The sequence below is a fragment of the Cupressus sempervirens genome, chromosome 8, assembly GCF_028749045.1.
Source record: "Cupressus sempervirens isolate cs-2001-9-10 chromosome 8, ASM2874904v1, whole genome shotgun sequence".
NCBI classification, from domain to species: domain Eukaryota; kingdom Viridiplantae; phylum Streptophyta; class Pinopsida; order Cupressales; family Cupressaceae; genus Cupressus; species Cupressus sempervirens.
In genome coordinates, this window is record NC_143125.1 from 625,943,837 (window position 1) to 625,968,221 (window position 24,385).

The 24,385-nt window shown below is 37.0% G+C and overlaps 1 protein-coding gene across 3 annotated transcripts in view; it reads left to right on the forward strand.

The window, feature by feature from the left end:
* Positions 1–24,385, forward strand: part of LOC149543999 (LIMR family protein At5g01460-like) — a 123,678-nt gene that overhangs the window by 47,759 nt on the left and 51,534 nt on the right. For all 3 annotated transcript variants that reach the window (XM_089798637.1, XM_089798638.1, XM_089798639.1), the window contains exons 6-9: positions 428–526; positions 658–780; positions 10,628–10,690; positions 10,815–10,879. In XM_089798637.1, coding sequence (XP_089654763.1) covers positions 428–526; positions 658–780; positions 10,628–10,690; positions 10,815–10,879 — 350 coding nt within the window. The remainder of the gene's footprint in view (positions 1–427; positions 527–657; positions 781–10,627; positions 10,691–10,814; positions 10,880–24,385) is intronic.

Consider the following 24,385-nt stretch of genomic DNA (forward strand, 5'->3'; position numbering starts at 1 on the left):
CTTTTCATTCTCAGCTATAGTGTACTTGTTACAAAATGAACTTTTAAAATGGCTTTTTGGTTATTGCATCATTATATTTCGTCTCATTTATAAGCTGTTCTACTTTCAAAGGTGAAAAACCAAATATCCTTTTCAGGGCAGTAATGCACCATCAAGTAACTATGTTACAAGATATCAAGTTTTTCAAAAGTTTCCCTGTTGTATATATGCTTGTAGGATGGGATCTCTCTCTCTCTCTCTCTCTCTATCTATCTATCTACAATGTTTTGGTATAGAATAATTTTTCTGTTCAGCAACATTGCATTTATTACAGATGTACTTTTTGCATACTAGTTATTAACAGGTTATGGTTTGGTTGTTTTTTGTATGATCAATTCAATTTTGTGAGACCAATTACTAAGATGATGTTTGCATGCTTATTACATAGATATTTGGTGGAGTAGGAATTGCTTGTTTGCCTTTGGGTCTTATATTTTCTTTCCTTCGCCGACCAAAAGCTGTTATTACACGTGCACAATATATCAAGGTTGGTTTGAACTTTTGATCACAGTTCCCTATCAGCCTATTGAATTGATGATTTTTATTTCTAATTTTACAGCTAATAATGAGGGATTATAACCATAATATGGTGAGTATAAACTAGTTTGCTTGTTGTAGGAGGCAACTGAATTAGGGAAGCGGGCAAGAGATATAAAAGAAGCAGCTGCGGCACTTCAAAGAGAAGAGAGAAGTGGTAGCAAAGGGAGGAAATGGCGAAAAAATGTTAAGGCAGTTGAGAAGGTAATTTATATTTTTAACCTCCATTTTCGATTCAACTTTTGTGTTGCTTTTATTTTGATATAAGTGGGTTATAATTAATAGCACAGTAACACGGGGATGTGTCCTTTTTCCTTGATGCACCCAAGATGGGGACACACCCGGAATGGTGGGATGACATTCTTGTGTCCCCAACAGCGCCACCATTGGGTTGATGCCTTGCTGGGGATGGGGGGATGTCCCCACATCCCTTGTTCGGGATAGGGGGATGGGGAAACATCCCTCGACCCCTCCAGGGGATGGATGTACATCCCCATTTTGGCCAAGTTGTAAAGTGAAAAAAAAAGGTTTTATAATAATTTTTTATTATGTTTTTTAGCCCTAGGGTATGTGGGGCCCATTTAGAGGTTGAAATCCCATAAAATCTTTATGATGACATTGATGAGTTAGTGATACTTATACTTTTGGTATTAACTGATATCGATGACTTTTAAATTTGGATCTTCAATCTTTGATTATTTGATTTATTTGATAGAACTTAGAACTTAGATCTCTCTTGTTGTTCAATGTTCAATGCAATGTAAAACTAAACCAGCTATAGCAGTCATGATGAAGTTATACTTTATATTTTTGTCTTATATTGTTATACATCTTTTTGCAGTTAGCATTTTTAAGTACCGTATGTATAGTATATACTATACACCCGGCCCCCGTCCCTCGCCGTCCCCAAATTGGGGTCCCTTTGTCCCTTCGTCCCAAAAACTTGTCCCCCCGTTTCCTTGTCCACAGGGGTGGTTTAACTATGGTTAATAGCAATGTTGTATGCGACCTCAAAGCAAAGGGGTTGACAAGCTCTCTGAATTACCTGGAATTTGCAGTGACTATCCATAGGGTTCATTGCTTAGACATTCTTTGTGCTATATTCTTTTGTACTTGTTTGGGTCCATATCTGGATAGTGACTAGCCTCTAAACGTTGTTTGCTTTTAAAAGAAGACAAATGTAACAGCACAAAATTCACATAGAAATGGAATTCCACAAACAGCTTTTTGTTAATGGAATACTTTGATATGATTGTTGTTTTTAGTTTTAGCAAATCTTAGCTTGTGAATGAGTGCATTAATTTCATCAATATTGTGTTGAAAAAATGCAAATGCATGAAGCCAGTGATGCTACAGAAAGTTTAATTACACACATTTTGAAAACGATTTATTGTGACTGTTATCTTTTCTACTTGCGTTATGGAGAAACCGTCTTATGTTAACTTGATTGGAGAATTGAGATGGTATTTTATTTTGCAGAAGTTGTTTCTTGTTTCAATGATTCTGGGAAGCTGTGGATATCTTAAAGTTTTAGTGTTCCATATGCAATTTCTATCTTGAAAAATGTGGGGATTTCAAGCTTTTAGTGAAGATTAAATTTCCAAAAAATATATATAGCCATGTTTCTCATATAATTCTATCATTTTGTTAACAAGGGGAAGAAAAATCACCTGTGGATTGGTGACAAAACTCTCTGTGATAAACCCTTGTATCAATCTCTAAGGCCCCGAGTTTCACTTGAAGTGGGAGCTTGTTGAATTTTTTTTGGCTTAAAACATACACCATATATATATATATATTCATTCATTCTCTTCTTGTTTATTTAAGGGTTGGTTAGTTTTAGTTATGTTTTCAATGTGATATGTACATAGGTTATATTAGCTGTTTTGATAGAGGATCTATATTACTGAAATATGGTTCTTGCAATATTATTATAAATTATCCTTGTAGGATGACACATGTTGTGACCCTTCATTTTATTTGATGACAGACTTGGCTAATGCAAATGTCCTCGTATTCAATTTTGTAGCTATACAATGTTATTGTATTTCGTCATTTCATGCAGTGGTCAAGGACATCCTTATTTTTAAAGAAAAAGAAATATAAGTCAAACTGATATTTTGCAGGTTTTGTTAGGCTTTAAATATTTTAAAAAATACTTATCTGTGTGTTTGAATGAAACACAGGTATCAAATTTCAATTATGCTGCACCATTATGCCAACAAGAAACTAAAATTAAAAACCTGTGCAAACCCAAGCAAGGGTGACAGTTATTGAAAAGTAAATAAAATTCTAACAAAAATATGTCATTATTATTTTTAATTTCTTATGAGACGCTAGGACCAAAAGTCCTTTTGCAGGAAATTGAGACTGATTTCTTAGACATCATGTCTGTCCATATTTTGTTATCCTTTTCTTCCTTAAATTCTAAAGAAACTGAAGGCAAGGATAGGGAGTGATTGATTTAATGTAGAAGCGATTTTCCTAAAATGCATTCTTCTGCATAGAACAGAGCAGATTACTAATAACTTTTCCCCACTTTGAACAGGTGTAGAATAGGAATGTGAGCCTCAATAGCTTTGGATGAAGTCCTCTGAATGTTAGATAACATTATGTTCACCATTGACTTTTTGTGAGAGGATGAGTTTGAGTCTTGAGAGAGCAGGGGAATCGATTGTGGTATTATTTCCCAATCCAAGGATCAACTGGGTTGTAGTGTTGTGTTGGACGGTAGCCAAATGAATCTCTTCAGAAGGTACTGCATCCGCAACCTGGTTTCCTTCTGAGGTATTCAGTGAATCCTTTCGTCAAGGAGCTTTTGCCGAAGCCGACTTTCCCTTGGTTCTGGAGCACAGAGATATGATTTACAGACCAGTTAAAATGGCATTTCAGAGAGGAGTTCACTGAATCACCAATTGATTCTGGATTAGGACAAATGTCCGATAAATGCTTCTTTCCACCACATTGAATTTGTAGGAGAAGATTGAACAGAATTGTAAGTCACTGCTATATGATACATCTTAAAACATTGATGACAGTTGAATGGAATGTCCTCATTGTCTAAGATTTTCTGATAAATCATTTTGTTCACTTGCAACAAAACCTTATCCAGCTGCTGTCATATATTTTTTCCACATGTATTCTAGAGGCTGTATGGTGATTACAACCATTTGTTTCTGGATCAATATAAATAAATTGATCTAGATCATTCCCTAAACACTCTAAACATGAGTCAATCCAGAACTGCGAACAAAGATAGGGCAACAAAACCCATATAGACATTACTAAAATTCTCCTTAGTAGGTTTTGAGTCTAGTTATCAAGCCTTTATAATTAGCACATGCCTATCCCAAAAGCATGGAGCTTTACCTAATATGAAATGTTTCTCTTCCACAGAAATGTTGGGTACTGAAAAAAATCCATCTGCTCCTTTCAGATGCAATTCCCAAGAGTTATAATTCCACGCATGCAAGTCAACTAAACTCAGCCAAAAAGAGTTGGTCTTTTAAATCAGACCATGCTTGGAATGCATTTCTTCTTCAGCTAAGACATCTTGCCCTAGAGAGATGACCAGATGTTGCCATAATAGGGCATAATATCAATCTTCCTATGCAATTTCTGAATTTTAACATTTGCTGCATAAGATGTATTGTCATGCAGGTTGACTACCTCTTCATGGCCCAAATCGTACCATTTGTCAGAAGAGGGTTTGTACCAAAAGAAATGTTTCTTTAGCATTTTCTTCCATCACAGCCAAGGATGACCAGAATTGTATAGCCAAATCTGTCACATTCTTACATGAGGTAACAGAAGCTGCAGGTTTGAACTTTGCAGGAAATAATGGATCCTGAACTGCATAACCAAGCACTTCTGCACCTTTTTAAGATAATGCTATTCCCCATGATAATGGAGCATGTGAACCAACACATTATCTTGCTTATCCAAAAAAATGGCAGATTGATTTTCTGGCTTCTACCCTAATTACTTTTCTGGGCTTCTTGGGGCTCATCTCCCTTGGAAGGTGAAAAGAATCCAGAACCTGCTTCACCAAGAGTGCTATATTCTTGTTTATAATTCTGATAAAAATGAGTCACTTAAAAAGGAAAGTTGGACACACTTATGGAAACGTCTAGACTCTGTTCTTGAGGGTCTGATTGTCAGTGGTGGATTACTGCATTTTAATTAGATCTGTGAGAGTATTACAGAAGCTTTAGGGAGCATAGTTGTTACTTTCTAGGTGGATGCCGCATAGCACCTGCACAGGTTAGAACATTACCAAATTTAAGATTGGGGCTTTCTAGTATGGTCATGGACAATCATTAATTGTTGACAGTCACCGAATGATGTGAATGGGGTTTTAAATTATGTGCTGTCATTCTGGGCACTATTCATAGTAGAGGGCCTAGGTGACTGTTGACAGCTATAAGATAGCTGGCAGCCGGTGCTGCACCAACCCTTCTGATTGGCAGTGGACTACTACAACCTTTTCTAGTCTAAACCTATTTTTAGACTGGTTGCAACTTAACCATATTTTGTACTCGGAGGTCCCCATAGTCGTTGTAGGTCACGTTCAACTGTTGACTTTCTTGTCTGAACACCTTGTAGTACCCTTAGGGCGTCCATCTTCTTTGCTTTTGCTATGGCGATCTTGCTTTCTAGGCAGAGTTATTTCTCACCGAGTTGCACGCCATGGAGCATTCTACTAGGGAGCTCATGCAACAGGCTAGGTCTCAGAATCTAGAAGTTGCCCTAACAACAGCAGAAGCATTGGCCACGTTTATGCAGATGGGCTGCCATATAGACTAGGAACTATTAGAGCAGCATGGATATTCACAGGAGGACATAGCCGCTACATGGACAAGCAGATCTATTACTCCCGGTGGACTGGGACAATTGCTGCCTCTCATGTAGACCCTTGTAGCTATGGAAGTTGCCTTTTGGGGGACTTTCTTGGAACTCTGGTGGGGAAAAAGCTTGGCTAAGGTGTGGGAACTAGAAAGACAAACTCTTCAAGATTAGTGGAAAGTAGAGAAAGTTGCCATGGAGGAGCCCTGGAGGATAGAGAAAATAAACCTGGAAAGCAAGATCGCCATAGCAGAAGCAAAGAAGATGGATGCCTTGAGGGTACTACAAGGTGTTCGGACAAAACAAATTATAACTGAACATGACTTGCAATGACTACGGTGAGCTTTGAGTATAGGGATGTCTTCCCATCCCTCTTCTTGAATTCACAGTTTTTTTTGTTTCTGGACCTTTGTTTCAGTGTCTAGCAGTTGTCGTCTGGAAGATGACCTCTTTTTTTTGGGGGATAGATGTAGTCGAAATAAAGTAACTATTGTACTTAGTACTTGTTAAAGCTTAATTGGGTTTGGGTAGTTAGGAGGTGAGGGAATGCGTCGGTTGGTTTTCCCAACCAACCGACCCTTCTATAAGTACTTGGAATGTTGTCAATGTACTTACGATGTTTTTGGTACGAATAAATAAACTATATCCTCACCAATTGGTATTGTGGTATTAAGGCTTGGAGGGTAGAGAAAACTAACCTGGAAAGCAAGATCGCCACAACAGAAGCAAAGAAGATGGACGCTCTGAGGGTACTACAAGGTGTTCGGATAAAACAAAAGACAATTGAATGTGACTTGCAACGGCTGTGGGGAGCTTTGAGTACAGGGATGTCTTCCCAACCCTTTTCTTGAATTCACATTTTTTTTTGGACCTTTGTTTCAATGTCCAATAGTCATTTGGAAGACGACTTTCTCGTTTTTGGGGGGGATAGATGTAGTCGAAATAAAGTAACTATTGTACTTAGTACTTGTTAAAGCTTAATTGGGATGGGTAGTTAGAAGGTGAGGGAATGCGTTGGTTGGTTTTCCCAACCAACCGACCCTTCTATAAGTACTTGGAATGTTGTCAGTGTACTCACAATGTTTTTGGTATGAATAAATAAACTTTCCTTGCTAATTGGTATTGTGGTATTAAAGGTACATTCTATGTTTTGCTTTATGTGTATATCAATTGCATTATTCTGTATCATTTGCATTACTCTGTGAACTTCAGTTGTATTTCCATTCTACAAACATGAGTAAAGAAGCTAGGAGTGTATAAAAATATAATGGGAGATCTTATTTCTTAGCTGGGAATTAAGAGACTAGAGGACATAGTGTTTTTGTAAGTCTGATGTAAAGGCCTATTACCATAGTGTTTTGTAACTCTATTGTAAAGGCCTATTGCCTATTGCTTCATTGAACGCCTTTTGATTGTTTGAGGTCAAGGAGAAGAGTGCAAATCCTTGTTTCTAAATGCTTATTTCAGCCTATGGCTGGAAGTGTATACATTTTGGCTGGTAGAATAGCTGCCCTTAATTGAGTGTTTGATTGGTGAGTGGACCATGATAGAGCCCCAAATATCCTTTACAATTTTAGATCTCCATTTCTGCACTATAATGATTCATGTAGCAAGGAATGATGAAAGCATACTTGACAACAAAGAGTTATGAAGAGACCAGTAAAAAGAAATGTGAGAGTACTTCCCTTACATGATTGGGATAGAGACCACCACTTTCTTTGATTGTTTAAATTGTATGATAGCATTTTTAAACACTAGATTCAACAGAAACATGTATTGATGAAAAGCATTCAACAATAGTGTGAATGTATACAAGGATACCAAATTGCAATTTAGCGATGAACAAGGAATCATCTAGTATCATTGTGACTGGAAGTTGCTTGATCGAGATTAGTTGGAAAATTCAGTACCATCAATCCTGGACTATTTATGCTAGACAAGTTGCGTTCGTGCAAAGAGAGTCATATTACAGATACCATGTCACCAGCAATAGAAAATGTAAAAATACACACAATACAAATTGATTCCAATAGGTAGAAATCATCTCTTGAATCTTGGGTTGATACAAATTATGATAATGTTCCTTTGTCAGAAGAGACACATGCAACTCCAGCGATAATTAGGAGTCCAATTCCCAATCACAAACCATATATGGTGTCTGTAGCATAAGGAGACTTCAACGTTTGTGCATATATGAATCTGGATAGTTAGAGGGGAGTTGAGAAATAAACCGGAGAGGTCAATTTGTATACGTGTGCCTACATATCCTTTGATTTAAAACCGCCATGATGGAAGTCAACAAAGACTGGCAGATTCATATGTAACTTTGCTATCGTGAAGTATTTTGGAATTCGAGAGTCTTTACCTTCAACAAGGATTGCACGACATAAAGACAAAACAAAGATCATGGGAATTTGAGAACTCCGCCAGGTAAGTTTGAGCGATGGAAGACAAAATAGTTTATAATATATTGCAACTCGATATGAATGTGGAAAATATTGAAGTGACTAAGTTTCTAGTTCCATCGATCAAGATCATTTGAAGCTTAAGGTTGCAATTATATTAAAAGGAAATAATTAATTATATTTGAAAGGGGTGTTATTTAGATATGACTCTTCACTTTGAAAAGTCATACTCCAAATAAACAATGATACAAATAAGAAGATATCGAAGCAAGATAAAATATTCATATATCTATTTGTATGGAGGTATAAGGAGTAAGAAAGATGACTTTGTAATATAAATTTATTTATTATTTTAATGATAAATGAAAGCCTTTTTGCTTTTTGTTTATTTAAAAAGGCATGGAGATTTAAATTGCAAATAATTAGTCCGTCATTTATGGCATTTTAAACTCGATCATCATATACAATGAAATATTGAATTGTTTCTGTATCTATGTCCAATTTGTCTCCTTATCTTAGGAGTTAAAGTGCAATTTGGACTAGTTTAAAATTGCGTCTATATACTTGATCTGTTGCATCTTGATTATTAAATTGTTTATAGTTTAAGTGCATAGAGCTTTATAAAGTTGTACGTGATAATTTTCTTTGTAGTTGACTCTATTGCCCGAATAAGCAAAGGCACTAGTCTTTTAAAGTCATTGAATTGTAGCGATTGGATTTATATTCGAAGTCAAATCTATATACTTCCTTCTTGCAAACATCAAATCAATTATTGATAACATTATACAAAACATTTAATCAATTCAAACATTCAACATTCAACCATTTTGAGCACTCAACATTCAATTTTATTTTGATCGAGTTTGAGGACCTTGCCAACCAGAAAACTTGTAAAGTTTAAATTTGCTCTATAAAAGCCTTGAATAGGGTGATTAGGTTCGAGGTGAAGGTCTACCTGCCTAGATGTAGCGAACCCTGAAGTGCAGGGCAATCAAGGTCATTCTTGTTCATTGGCCAGAACTGATTGTGGAATCTTGTTGGAGAATTGGCAAGCTCTTGGATTTCCGTTCTGTGCTTTTGGGAACCAATAGACCACACAATGTTTGGCACATGCTTTAGATTAGGCTGTAATACTACAGTACCATCAACTGCCTTGGGTCTCAAAGCTAACTGAGAAAAATCATTCAAAAATCTTCAACAATTTCTTCTCTTGTTGCAAGTTGATAAAAGCTCTTCTAAATTGTGTTAGCTTTTTGTTGTGCTTTAGATTATGATTTTTTGTAACTTTTGGGGCTTTTGTCAATGGAAGGTATTTAATATTGATATTAGTTTACACCAGTGATATATGATTGTTATAGGTGCTTCTAGTTTAGTCGGTTATATTGAGATGGATTTGTGTTTGTATTTAATATTTGTGAATCATATAATATATTCATAGGGCTTGATATCTTTTGCAGTTAAGTTGATGTTGTTATATGTGTTTATGAAGTGAACGTGTATTTGGCCTTATTACATGTGATTGGAATCCCTTTATGATCTGAAGAGTTTCAATCTTCAGTTTTCATTTAGAACTCAAGATGCATGCACATGTTCTATTGGACTGCTAAAATTTTTTTCCATATTAAAGAATGGTACAGGAGAACCCATCAACAAATGTGTGCTTCAAATAAGTAGGACAATGAGATTAACAAAAGGAATTTAATGGCTTATTATCAGATTGATATTCTTTTTTAAACAGACAGCAGCTCAAGCTTTGACATTATTTTAATGGTTGGAGTTCCAACCTTTTGGTTATTCACTATTCAGTGATTACATCTGTGAGATGCCCTAGCCTATCCTTAAATTATGATGTTGATGTAATGGAACAAGATAGACAACATTGACAAGGGAAATAGTTAGTGCTTATATTGTTTATACCAGAGTAATGAGACTCGCCGTGAGTCGGGCGAGTTGTCTGAGTCGGCGAGTCGAGTTACATCAGCCGGGTCAAAATGACCCGTGAGCTTGACTCAGCGGGTCAACTGGGCTGACTTGCCTAGTTGACTCATCTGCCTCGTCTGATTTTAATATTTTTTTTTCAAAATTTTCTGAATACATCTAAAATTTACCTTTGTACTTATGCAATCAATGTATGTGATCAAACTACCTTCTATTTCATGATGTTATTGTGTCTTTAAGCTTTATTCAATTATGGGTGCATGGAATTTCTTTAAATCCTCAAAAATCTCTAAATTTCAAGGGTTTTGTCACTTTGCCGAGTCATTGTCGAGTCCGAGCCGGGTCACGAGTCTCGTTACCTTTGCTGAGACCGGGCTGGGTCTGAGTCTCGTTACTTTGGTTTAAACTAAGCTTGATTAGGAACTTTCTAACAACAATTAATTCCATTAAGATTAATGCTCTTAAATTCCAGCATTATATCATATTGCGGAAAGAACTTAACTGGCACAATTAAATACTGAACGGGAAGGAAAGGTACGACATATTTACAATGTCATTATGTAAGATTGGTACAGTAAGCATCTGTCATCCAATTTGTGAGCATGATGGTGATTTCATCTTTTATATCATTTTCCATGTTCAGATTAGAGTCTTCTCTGTATCTCTAATATTTTTACTATGTATCATGAAGTATTTGATGAATTTGTGTTCCTTTTAATTCTCTTCTACTACTAATATTTAAGACTGACTTTAGAAAGGCCCCTCAAAATTATATGGCAGGGCGCATTTTTGTTGCCTTTAAGCTCTGGTACGTTGTAGGTTCAATTGTTTGGTTTCATTCTAATACTCATTAAAATTTCCAGGAGCTTCTTTTTCTAGAAGAAGATGTTAAAGGTTTAGAGGAGATTTATCCTCAGGGAGAAAAGGTAATTGACAAAAGTATATATTTCATGCTTTATTAATACTTCATTTGTCCTGGGATGACTGGTTTTTTTTAATATAATGTATAAGTATATATCACTGAGATTGTTATTTTTTTTGCTTCTCCAGGCAGAGGTATCCTGGGCCTTAACTGTCCTTACCTATATAGGAAGACTGATACTTGGAATTATTGGGTAAAAAGATCAAAGATTATTTATTTTCTTGTTGATAATCATAATATTGATATATTTATGCAATAGTATATATAATTCTGGAAGAGTTTTTAAACTTGTTTGGCCATATATCATTGTGTTAAATGAACATGGTAATTGGCATTTTAGTGAAGACTTATTTATATTCCATCTATTTTAGCACTTTTTTGAGCTTGGATACTTTTAATATTAAATGTTTGAGTTTAATATATTGCAGCTGTTTTTTCTGTGCATCTTACTACCTTCCAATTAACGTTGAGGAATGGATAGATACAGAATTAGCAATACTAGTGAAAAGTAAGTGTCATATAACATGGAAGCTAAATGGCTAGAATAAAAGAATGAAGTGAACAAATTTGCTTACAATACAAGTTAGTTCTAAACTGTGCCATAGAAAATTATTAGTAGCAGCTTCAATGATGAAAGTAAAATGTTTTTAAGGAAAAAATATCCAAAATATATTGTACGGTGCCTGACAATGGTGAAATTCACTATCACATTGCTCTAGTAAGTGTTGGACAATTTAGTTGCAACTGCCAACGGAAATGATGATGACTGCACATAATAATAATGTATCAGAATATATGAGTGCCCCATACATGGATGGAATAGTTGTGGTTCTTAGCAAAGCTTCAAGAAAATAAGGAAAGATGCTTTAAAGCTAAGAATAGTTGGCAACAGAATTGGATGAAAATAAAAATTATAGACATGTCTGTTGTAGATCTCAAGCTTCATCATACAAGTTTATGGAGAAAGGTCTATCCCACTGATTCATTTAGTTTTCACCTTACTCAAACTGTTGAGAGAGTGGGTTGCAACAATTGGAAGGACCTGTGGTATGTACTTGGAGCTAGTGGATATTTTAAAATTTACACATAGCAGCCAATAGACCATGAAGCATCTCTTTTAAGTGCTTTGATTACCATGCTCATTAAAGTAAAGAAATAAGGAGTTGGGAAAGTCTGGAATAAGACAATCCAGCAGGCTTGGTTAAGACCAAGCTATCGTAAAAAGCTTTTGTCAAAATCTATCTCTTATTAGAATATTTGAGGTTTACATTGTCCTTTTTATGGGAGAAAATGTCTGGTTTGCAATGAAAATCAGAGAGTTCTCTGGTGGAAACGTCACTTCAATGTGGAGCAAATTGACACTGTAGCTATGTTACTGGGCTCCGTAGACTTGGACATCTATTTATTGGCTTAGGTTTGGGTTTGGGTATAATGCTAAGACAAACTCGGGTATTCGTAGGGCCTTTCTTGGGCACCATGAGCTCCCTGTGGGCTTTTTGAACCCAGGGCCCCACTCGAGCACCTTGGGCTCCTTGTGGGTATGCCCCTAGGGTCCTTCTTGGGCACCTCGGGTTCCCTGCAAACATGTCCCGTGTAAATGTCAAACCCAAGGTCCTGCCTTGGTACCTTGGGTCTACTGCCATACTCGCAGGGCCTCAGGATGCTTAGGTCTAGTAGTCTCTGCCATATGAGCACTGTGAGTGTCAGATGTTTGCTAGCTCTACACAGCTCTACACATCTCATGTTTGACTTGGTTGAGGAAAGCACCATATCACATGAGACCACAAGGATATCTGATAGTTTCGTGCCAAGGATATCACTATAATAAACTGATGCAAATCCTTGCATTGAGAAATAAAAGTGTTATGCTATATCACAGATTGCTGAATTGGATCAATATGATCAGTACCCATAAAAGATAAAACATCCATTGAGAGGAAGGGAGAAATAAAACAATAAAGTTTGCAATATATTAACTTTCAATTCAATTTCCTGTTGCTGTGAGGAATCAGGATTTTCATTTATGATTAGTAAATGTCAAACCAAGTAGACAATTTTATAATCAAAATTTGGTATTGTAATTGGCCAACAACAAAACAAAAAATATAATATTAAATAGCAAGATAAGTTTAATAGATAGCATTGGGTCTAATTCTAAATGGTACATATTTGGAAAAATTGTGGTTCAGATGAACCAAACCTTGACTTTGATAGTCTCGATGAAGGGCAATATGAAGATTATTGATTGTAATTTTTTATTAATTCGACATTTAGTCAATGAACTGTGAATACTTCTTACCCTATTGAACATGGGGAAGACAGACCATTGTATTAGCATGTCCAAAGCTGAATTGGTAGCTTAGACTGCAGTAATGAAACTCAAAGAATGGAATATTGAAGAACACATAACTGAGGAGGACAGTTGGGAGATGCTTCAATTAAATAGAATGTGACTATGTTTAGTCTGTCCGTGCAGTTGTTTGTCATATTGTTTTGATTCATGTTTAATTTCTATCTACATTTTATTCTTGTAGTTTAAAGATTAGCAGGGAAAAATTGTACATAAGTTTTTAAGGACCCCCTCAAAGTGTATAGCTTATGCAATTATTTCAAATCCTCATTGCAAGATTTTATCTTGAAGTTGTACTTGTTGATGGGAACTTCCAATATTTTTGTAGTGTTCTCAGCCAATTGCCTATTAGATTAATGCTAAGTTACCAGATTCACCCCCAGACCTAGGAAGTCTGGGCCTCTTCAGATTCTGTCAAAAGTCTGCTGTAGAGACTGAATTTTGCTAGGAATTCTCTGAGAAGAACCCTGGCAGAATTCAGACAACTTTTGAGCGACTTTGGTTTCCAGCAGAGGACCCTGGACAGAATTTCAGAGACGTTTGAGAGAATTTGGTTGAAAAACACCTTTTTGTTTACTTTTTCAAAAGGTATTTTTTACCAAATTAGATTCGAGCACATGATTAGACTCAAATTACTAAACATATTTAATTCTAATTAAATACTACTTGAGAAGAGGAATCGAGATGTATAAAAGTGACATGCATCTATTATGGAATGTAAGAAATACACCATATATCATGCATATAGCCTAGCATGATAGAAAACTATGGATTGTACAAATCTAAAGAGATCTTTACTGTGGATAATTCTGAATCCAAAGCCTGCTTTCCTGGCTTCATCTAGTTTGATCCAAAGCTGGTTTATTTGAATCAGCCAGTATAATAGTTAATGTGTGAAGCTTACAATATGGCAACAATCACAACCTTGGCCTTACATAGGCCTACAGTGTTACTTTTTGTGTTTCTACTATGCAACAACTGAATGATGATGATTTGTTTCATGGTTTTTGATGATATTTGATCAATGGTGCTGATTATTTATGTTGAGATTATTATTTTTTGAACTGAGACATTGATGTGGTGTGGTGTTTTGCTATGTTGCTTTAATATTAGCATAGTGGTGTATGAGCTTATTTGCTGCTGCATCTATGTACATATATATACATATATTTTTAAAAACATATATTCTTGTATGGAGGAACCTAAAATGAATCCGAACCCAAATCCCAGAAAAATTGAACGAAAATATTGAACCCGAATCCGAACCAGCAACTTAGGATTAATGTAGCCTTGATATAAGATATTGTTAGCATTGCAGAGGTGTATTTATTTCAGCTTGTTATGCTTGTCCTAATATTAACAAATTGTTGTTAGTAGAGGTCTGTTTGCTATGAGGTTGTTTCTCATGTATAGTAGCTGCATTTTTCCAAGTTTATTTGGCAAGCTTTCATTCAATTAAATGTTAAACAACCCATGTTTATAATAGCAACAGTGCCATCAAAAGGATACAACTGATTTCATAAGAAAATTAAAATGTTAACCTCGACAAATTTGAGAGATGACCTTTTCTTGGATAAAAGTAGAGAGCTTTTTATGGTTGTCATTTGCGCATAGAACTGCAAATAATCATTTACAACCAAAGATCAATCACACTGGTTGAATTATCTAAAGAATAATAGTTAAAGTGGTCAAATATAGACACCAGCCCGCTTATGACTGAAAAATGAAATGTTTTTTTTTGAATGGGATTTTAGGAGCCTTTGAAGGGAGACATTGAATTCTTGTTTAGATACAAAAGTTTGAACATTCTTGTCTGAGAATGCAGCTTTGATGTTATCAGTCACATTCTTGCAGCTATCATTCCTAACATGAGATCTCAAAACTAAAGGCTGTGAAGCTGAATTAGGAAGATGAGAAGAGCATATAAGAACCACACAAGAGGGACATAAGACAAAAGCTATGAATTATTGAAAAGTTTCTCATCGAGGGTATATGGACAAAATTTGGCACAAGGTCGAGCATTTATTGACCTCCTTCAAACTGAAATTCTTTTGGGGATATCTATCAAAAAACCTTGGCGAAGTAAACTTTATTGAGGATTGGAGATATTCCTTCAAACAATTGTTTGATAGTGTGTAATTTCCCCAAATTGGAGTATACTTAATTTTTTGCTCAAAGCAACAATACTACAACAAATTTGTAAGAAAAATTAGCAAACAATATTCTATAATTAAATCATATAATATAGATAGAAATTTTAAAGTAAATATGCAATCAAGTTAAAAAGCATCATATCTCTAAAAATGGCATGATTGGAGAGGACAACATGCTAGGGCACCCGAAACATCTTCCACAAATAAATCCTTGGGTGTGATGTGATGCGGAAGTGTCTTGAGTTTCTTTACTATCTTGCTCGGTTGAGGCACGCTCAACTATGCTTGTGGACTTGCTCGGTGACTTCATTGCTGTTGGCTCGGTGGATGTTCTCTTGTCTTCATTCGCCGAGTGACTTGAGTCCTTTGTTCATCGAGTGTTCATGTTCCTGTAATCATTGAGTGACTTGGTGACTGTTGTTGTTGCTCTTCGATGTTGTCTTTCATCGAGTTGTTTGGTTAGTGAGAGTCAAGTTAGGTATTTAATTTTTGTTAGTCATTTAATGTATGGGGTCGATCATTGGGATGCGTGGAGACCATTATTTGGTCAGCCTTCTCCTTATGATGATCTAGAATCTTCTATAAGCCGTTTTGGCATGTATTAATTAAGAGTCTTGGTCTAGGTTTAGGCATCAGTTGAGAGGGTAATAAGCAGAGGGTTAGAATTGGAAAGAAGATTGTAGATCTCGCATATTGGATGCTTCTTGATGTATATTTGAATTTGTATTTGCCCGTAACTTGGAAGGCCTCATAGCTAGACGTGTAATGAACATTTGAGGAATCAATTATAAAACTTTGTTTTCCTCTCTTTTTTCGTGTTGTCTCTTTGTGTTGCTTCCGTTGTGTGATCTCTGCAGGTTGGTTGATTGTTAGGCGTACCTTTGGCCTTAAACATCTTTCTTCCTTGCATCAAATGGTATCAGAGCCTAGTTGTTCGTGGGAATTGGATCACAGAGAACCCTAGTTGATTTGGCTATAGGTTGGTAGATCTGAGTCCGACCTATAACTTGCAAAGGCTTATGATCTTGTAGGAACCTGTTGTCAAGACGGTTCAAGGTAGAGGAAATGTTGATAATGCGATTGTGGATATGTTGAGACAAATTGGAACCATATAAGATGTCGAGACAACACAAAGGAGAGGAGTACATCTTGATGATGTTAGTGATGATGAAGGAGCTCTTGGAGCACTGAACCATAATCCTCAACCTGAAGTTGAAGAGGATTAAGAAAGACTATTGAGAGTTTTGTCTAGTGCACATTCAAAGCCTATTGTTGAAGTTACAAGTAATGATGGAAGATTGGACACCAATGCTTTATTGGAATAGATTTCTGAGATGGAGAAATATTTTGAACTTGAAGGTACTCCTGATAATAGGAAGGTGAAAATCGCAGTTACTAAATTGAAAGGTCATGCTTCCTTTGTTGGGAGCATTTGCAGACGGATAGACAACAAAAGGGCAAAGAGAAGATTAGAACCTAGTTGAAGATGGTGAACAAATTGAAGAAGTTCCTCCCTGTTGATTTGCAAGTAAATTTGTTGAGGAAGATGCAAAATTTGAGACAAAAGGATATGAGTGTGAAAGAGTATACTGAGGAGTTCTACGCACTTGACATTAAATATGGACATGTTGATTATGAGGTAGAGAAGGTGGCTAGATATTTGAATGGTTTGAGAACGCTAATTCAAGATGAGATTAGTTTTGTGAAATTGGATAGTGTGGAAGAAGTATATCAGTATGCCTTGAAAGGTGAGGATATTTTGACAAAGAAGCTTGAGCAAAGACAAATGGGTAGAGGTGCAAGATTTCAAAGAGGCAGAGGTAGATCGTATGGAGAAAACACTAAATATGACAATACTTTACAATATAAGGGAAAATCTGAACGGAGAAGTGATGAGAAAGGCAAGACCGAGTGGAGAGGTGGTAGTTCTCATCGAGGAAGAGGTAGTTCCTACTGAGGTGGTTATAGAAGAGGAGGTTTTCGTGGTACTTGTTTCAAATGTGGTGAAGGACATAAAGCCTTTGAATGTAATAATTTTGGGAAGATAAATGAAGATAATAGTGATAGAAATGTTGTAATTCATTGAGAATCTGTATGTCCATTGAGTGGATTTGAGGCTGGAGAAAAATTGATGTTAAGGAGAACTTTGTGTAATGAAATAACTAATGAGGAGCATATCCTGAGGAGTCTTTTCAGGACTAGATGCAAGACGGTAGGAAAATATTGCAAGGTGATCATTGACAATGACAGTTCAACGAACTTGGCAATAGAAGAGTTGGTTGCAAAGTTACAGCTGCAGAGGTTGAGACACCCTAAACCCTATCATGTTTCATGGATCAAGGATGAGCATAAGTTATCACTGACTGAGCAATGTGTTGTGAAATTCAAGATTGGGAACTACTTTGATGAAGTCTTGTGTGATATTATGCCTACGGATTGTTGTCATATTCTGTTGGGAAGACCTTGGTAGTATGATATACATGCTATGCATGATGGAGGATTCAATCAATAGTAAATACACTCTTTGGCTGAGTGGAAGGAGGAAAGTGTTGTTACCTTTAATTAAGAGTCCAAATGAGGTTAATTGTTCTATTGTATGGGTTTGCATGGTGAATGGAAGTCAGTTTGTAAAAGATATATAGGAGAAAGTTTGTTTTGCCTTGATTCTTGGTAAACTGAGTGTTGCTAGTGTTGACTGAGTTCCTGCAGAAGTTGAGCAGTTGCTTACCGAGTCACAGAAAATTGTTTCTGAGAGTGTACTTGATTGTTTACCACCAGTTTGGACTATAAGTCATTGTATTGACTTGATTCCTGGAGCTGGTTTGCCAAATAAAGCAACCTATAGATTGACACCTACTGAGAATGAAAAACTTAATAGACAAGTACAAGAGTTGTTGCAAAAAGGTTTGATCAGAGAGATTTTAAGTCCATGTGTTGTACCCAAAGTACGAGACTTAGACTTGACCTTGACTCGACAAGAGTAACTCGACTCATGGCTCGGCTCAGACTCGCTTGTTACTTGGTAGTGACTCAACAAAGTGACAAAACCCTTGAAATTCAGAGTTTTTTAAGGATTTAAAGAACATTCCATGTACCCATTATTGAATAATGGATTGTTTGAGTGGAGCAAAGTATTTTACTAAAATTGATTTGAAGAGTGGCTTGTTGGGTGCATATTTTGCAGTCAACAATTTTGGGTAAAATTCAGTCGCAAAATAGGATGACCAGTCATAGTGTGTGAGACCGACTCTCTTCTACCTTAAAGGGAAGGCTCTTGCTTCTCACCATTCCTTGGATCAACTCAAGGTAAGCAAGAAGTTGAGAGATTTTGTAAAAGGGTGTTACCAATATTCTTTCCTTTTTAACTTTCAGGAAAGAATTCACTTACTTGTGGAGCGAGTAATGAGCAGGGTGAAATCTCTAACTGCATTTCTATCTAAAAGCTGAAAACGGTGATATCGATAAACCAACACTAACTCAAAGGCTAGCTGAAAGTGTACCGATTTGGCTATAAGTCCGGTTGTATTTCTATATGAGTAAGCTTTACTAATAGGGCACAAAGACTACTAAAAGTAAAAGAGATCCTAACTATTTTGTGAATCAAGTAAGAGAGATAAGCTATAGACAAAGCTTCTAACTATATATCTCTGCAGTTGCTCCTAGTCAAAGCTCCGACTCCAATTTCTTCTTAACTCTTTACACTCAATTATCAAGAACACAAGATTACATGAATCAAAGATAACATATACAAATTACAGACAAAGCTTCCAATTCACATGAGTAATTGTTACCTAAATTTTCACTCGTTAAAATCTAGGTAGACCCATAGTTATGCCAATCAAATGTGCATTTTTGTGTTTTTCCAAGTACAAAAGCTTTGATTTCATGTAAAACAAGAAAACTGAAAGATTACATTTGATGAAGCAAAAAAGCATCACATAATATTGAATTATACATGCTTTTCTGAAAAATGTAGTACTTTATTGATTAATATGTTCAAATGTTTCACACATGCTGTGAAAATAGCTAAAGCAAAATCGGAGTTTGAATTTTGAAGTATGAACACATGTGTGAAAAAGAGGAAATAAGGCATAAAGAGTCATAGGGGCCTATCATTGCCTGAATGATTGGTGATGTTGCTGTTCGCTTTGACTATGCACGCTCTTGATGCCCTGTTGCTCTTGTTTTCCCGTGTTCTAGCGCCAAATTTTGCAATCACATAGAAAGAATGGGGTTAGATCAGTGTTAGACTGGCACAGGGGTGCAATGGTGCGGGGGGTGTCGAGACGAGTTTCGGGTGCAGGAAAAAAAGGGCCCCAATTTGGGGATGACAGGGGGAGGGTGGGGGTGCGGCAGTGTGGGTGCAGGAGGGGGAAGAGGGGGGGGGGGTTGTATAGTATAGATATATGACTTGAAATGCTAATTATGAAATTATAATTAAATATAACATGCCAAATATAGCTGAACAATGAATATAGAAAACTGAAATGTGGTTCATGAACCACAAATACAAACTTCAAACTTGAAACTTCATAACTAATGATCATTGAACTTAGTAACATACTCATAGTAAGTTGTAACATTAATAACATCAAAGTTCAAACATAATGATGATAATAAATAAAAAATATAAATCATACATTCTATAATGAAATAATGCATCATGACCATATCAAATGAGTACAATCTACAAAATGTCAATGATGAGAATGTAAGGGTGGGAGCTCTCTAATCATCCCCTAAACTGAAGTCCTTGTTACTAGAACTACTAGACTCCTTTATGGGTAAGATAATATAAAAAACTTAACACATTGGACTTGCCAACATGGGTGCTGGATGAATCTTACGCGTCCCTTGGAAGCACCCAATGCGTACCCGTGTGCGCACCCTTGCACCTGAGGCACACTCGTGTGGGTGCGCCGAATGGTGCGGCCGCAGTGCGACATCACTCCAACTGTGGTGGTACTGCGCGACATACCCCCACCCGGGATGTATGCACACCCGGTGCGCCGCTGTTTTACCCCGAGTGCATGCACCCGACTAACATTGGGTTAGATCCTATGGATCTAAGCAATAACCAACTAATCTCATCATTATACCCCACACATGCATTCACATTTTCAAACACAAATCTTGAATTGTTGTCTAACTAGTTTGTTCCATTCACAGTAACAGGTATTTCTAATTAACAAGTGGATGTAAATGCGGCTCCCACAAGGGTGAGCTCAGCTTGTTAATGAGAGATAAAGATCACAAATACTTTTTTTTGAAATTGTCAAGTATGCCAACATGAATCAACAAGTAGGCATTGGTATGTTATATTGAAGTATTCAATTGCGCTTGATAAACAGTAAATGTGGACAATATAGAGATAACTGGATCAGCATGTAGTCAACATACAAATCTGAAATAATCAAGACACTAAAATCTGAGAACAAAGTGAAATATAGAGAAAATGCAACAGCCAGATTCATTTGGAGGCATATGCAATATATCAGATTATAGATGATCATGCACAATTGGCAAGGAAAATAAAAATGTCAAGTATGAAATGTACTACAGAAAGACTAACAGTGTGGATACACATAAGCATTCAATGTCGTCAAAGGTACGATTCTTTCTTTAAAGTGTGAAATGCAACATTTTATTAGTAACAGAGATCTTTTCTGAAGCAAAGCCATTGTTGCTAAAAGAGCAAATAGTGAATTCATGTCATGTCCCCAAATTTGAATGTAATAATTTAATTGAATTAATTAAATAACTGGTACTAGAATTTAAATAATATAATAAAATGACCTAAAATTAGTTACTTAAATTAATTAATATGGGCCCAAGTTATTATTTGTATTTGTGGTTCTGATTGATTTAATATATCTCGGACCTATTTTTATTTTAGTTTCTGTTGGTAAGTTTTGCTGTTGGCTATTTTTGTAGACCCTTGGAAAGGTTTTCCTCGATAGGTATATAAGCACGGCTTGTATATAGTTGTAGATATGCAGTCTGATTATTTATTTTGTACTGCGAATTCCCATTGGGATTCTCTGTTGTTCGCCATTTCGGAAGTGAAAGATCTTCCCTACTTGGCTTATTCGGTTTCGGTGGGATTCAACCCTCACCCTATTTCGTTGCATTTAATACTTCTCTCAGATCTGGCAAATCGGAACACCATCTTTTGACAAATATATATTGAAAGTTATTCATGTTCAATCTTCATTCTTTTGGTGTATCTACTGAATTTGGATCTATAAGTTTTGTTGCATGACTGGATATTCTTCTTTCCTCCATTTGTACATCGTCTATTTCTTTCCCCTATCGTACGAACAACTCTGCATTCTTTTTGTACCCCACCTCACCACCAAATCGTCTCCTTCACTCTACCGTACATCCTCCCCACATTACTGTACAGCTTGCAAGCTTGCCGTATGACCTTCTACATCTACCGTATGACTTCCATTTATCTACCCTACGACCTCACTCATTCACTGTATAGGCCTGCATTGAGACCGTACGACCAGCATTTGAAGATACTGTACTACATTTTCTCTCCATCGTATGACCAACAACCTTACTGTACGGCCATCAATTTGGCCTTGCAACAGCTACCGTACAACCTCATTATGTACGACCTCTTCCTTGTGTAATAGGAAAAATATATTCCAACATTCTTTAGGTTTATAATTGTACAGATCTATTCTAGAGGGGTAGTTGAACCATGGAACATTACACCTGAAGCACTGGCCACCTAGAGCATTAAGAGAGAACTACCTGAAGCATTGACTTGAAGCACTGGCCACTCGAAGCACTAAAGGAGAACTACTTGAAGCACTAGCCACTCGAAGAATTGACCTGAAGCATTGGCCACTCGAAGCACTGACCTGAAGCCCTGACTTGAAGTGCTGAGTTGAAGCATTGACCTGAAGCATTGGCCACACGAAGCACTAAGGGAGAACAACCTGAAGCATTGGCCACCTGAAGCACTGAGGGATACTATTTGGAGCACACAACTAAACTACCTGAAGCACACGAAAAGACTACCTAAAACATACTACTGGGCTTCATAAGGAAATTCTAGAATGAAACATTACAGTGGTATCAGAGCAGAAACCTTTCGAAAGCATCTCCAAAACCGTTCAGGAAATCTCCAAAACTTTTGGGAACATTACTGAAACCTTTTGGGAGCATCTTTGAAACTTTCGGGAACATTACCGAAACTGTTTGAAACATTACAGTGGTATTAGAGTTGGTGATCTTGCCAGCCTGCTGGGATGATTGAGAGGTTTTGGTACTTGGATCACACTGTGGCCCTAAACAACGATGGAGAGTGGTGGTTGAAGGCACTACAAAGGATTGGCAAACACCTCAGTGAGGGGGTTGATCTTCCATTAGATATATTGGAAGTTTGTTTGTGTCAGGTGAACCAATTACCTTCAAGATTTATACAGAGAATCCTCTCGCCGATTAAGGAGGCCTTAAGTCAACCCAGGCTTTTGAGACACCATGACAAGAATAAAAGATTGGCAGTTGCAACATGTCTCAGTGAGGTCATCAGAATTTCGGCTCCTAAAGTGCCATATGATGATAACACCATGATAGAGATATTGCAATTGATAGTTGACAACTTTTAGAGTCTTAATGACTTCAGTAGTGACCCTTTTGGTAGGAGATCTACACTATTGGAGAATTCTGCAAATATCAAAGTAAGTTACCTTCTCTTAGATCTCAAATTGCAAAATTTGGTCCATGATATGTTTCATCACTTCTTGGTCACTATCAAGGAAGATCATGATACTAAGATTTCAATTGCTATAGAGAGTCTTTGATTTCGTGCATTGAAGAGATGGATGAAATATACCAACCCATCACATCTATGTTATGGGTTGTTCGTAATCTAGAATGTATTCCCTCTATAGCAACATATAGATTGGTTAGTAATGTTTTCAAGCATTGTGAAGAAAAACTCATATCTCATTTGCACAAGTGGGAGAAAATGACTAACAACGATAAGGTTGATGCTTTACATGAGGAAAATGAAGGCATGATTATAGGGCCGCTCCAGGAGAATTTGCTAAATCTTTCTACTACAACATGGGAAGAACACCAAAAAATAAAGAAGTTGTTTGCATGGATCTTGTGAAGACATGGACAAATCAAGATGTGCCCATCATTGAAGTACCTGAGGATCTGTTTGTTGTTGAGGCTATGTCTATCACCGAAGCAATGTCCATCATTGTGGTCTTGCTCGTCGTTGGGGTTGTATATCCGTCACCATCCTTGTGTCTGTCATTGGCATGTCCATCACCAATGCTGAGTTTGTGTCTATCACTGTCATGTTTGTCACCGTTGTGTCTGTCCATGCCATGTCCATCATCATCATGTCTGTCACCGACGACGAGTTTGTGTCCATCAATGTCATGTCCGTCACCGACGTTGAGTTCGTGTCCATCACCGTCATGTCCGTCACCAACATAGAGTCCGTGTGTATCGTCAAGTTCATGTTCGTCACCGTCGTGTTTGTCACCGATGCATAGTCTGTGTGTGTTGTCAAGTTCATGTTCATCACCGTTGTGTTCATCATCGTTGTGTTTGTCACCATCATGATCGTCATTGATGCCGAGTTTGTGTCCATCACTGACACCGAGTCCGAGTCCGTCGTCGTCGTCATGTCTGTCACCGCCGTGTTCATCACCGAAGCTAAGTTTGCGTCTGTCGTCGAGTTAGTGTCCGTCACTGTCATGTCCATCACTGATGTCGAGTTCATGTCCATCGTCAAGTTTGTAATTGTCACCGACATCGAGTCCGTGTCCATCGTCGAGTTTGTATCCATCACCTTCATGTTCATCACCAATGCCGAGTTTGTGTCCATCGTTGAGTTCGTGTCTGTTACTGTCATGTTCGCTAGCGACGCCGAGTCCGTGTCTATCGAGTTAGTGTACGTCACCATCATTGTGTTTGTTCTTGTCACCATTGCCATATTTGTCATCGTCATTGCATCCGTTGCCATGTCTGACATTGCTATCATCGTCATGTATGTCATCTTCATTTTGTCCATTGTTGTCACTGCAACCGTGTCTATTGCCAAGTCCATCATCATGTTTGTCACCGTTGTTGTGTCTGTTAACAACGTCAAGTGTGTATCGGTCGTTGTAGTTGTGTTCGTCGATGACGTCATGGCTGTCTCCATCATCATGGTGTGTCC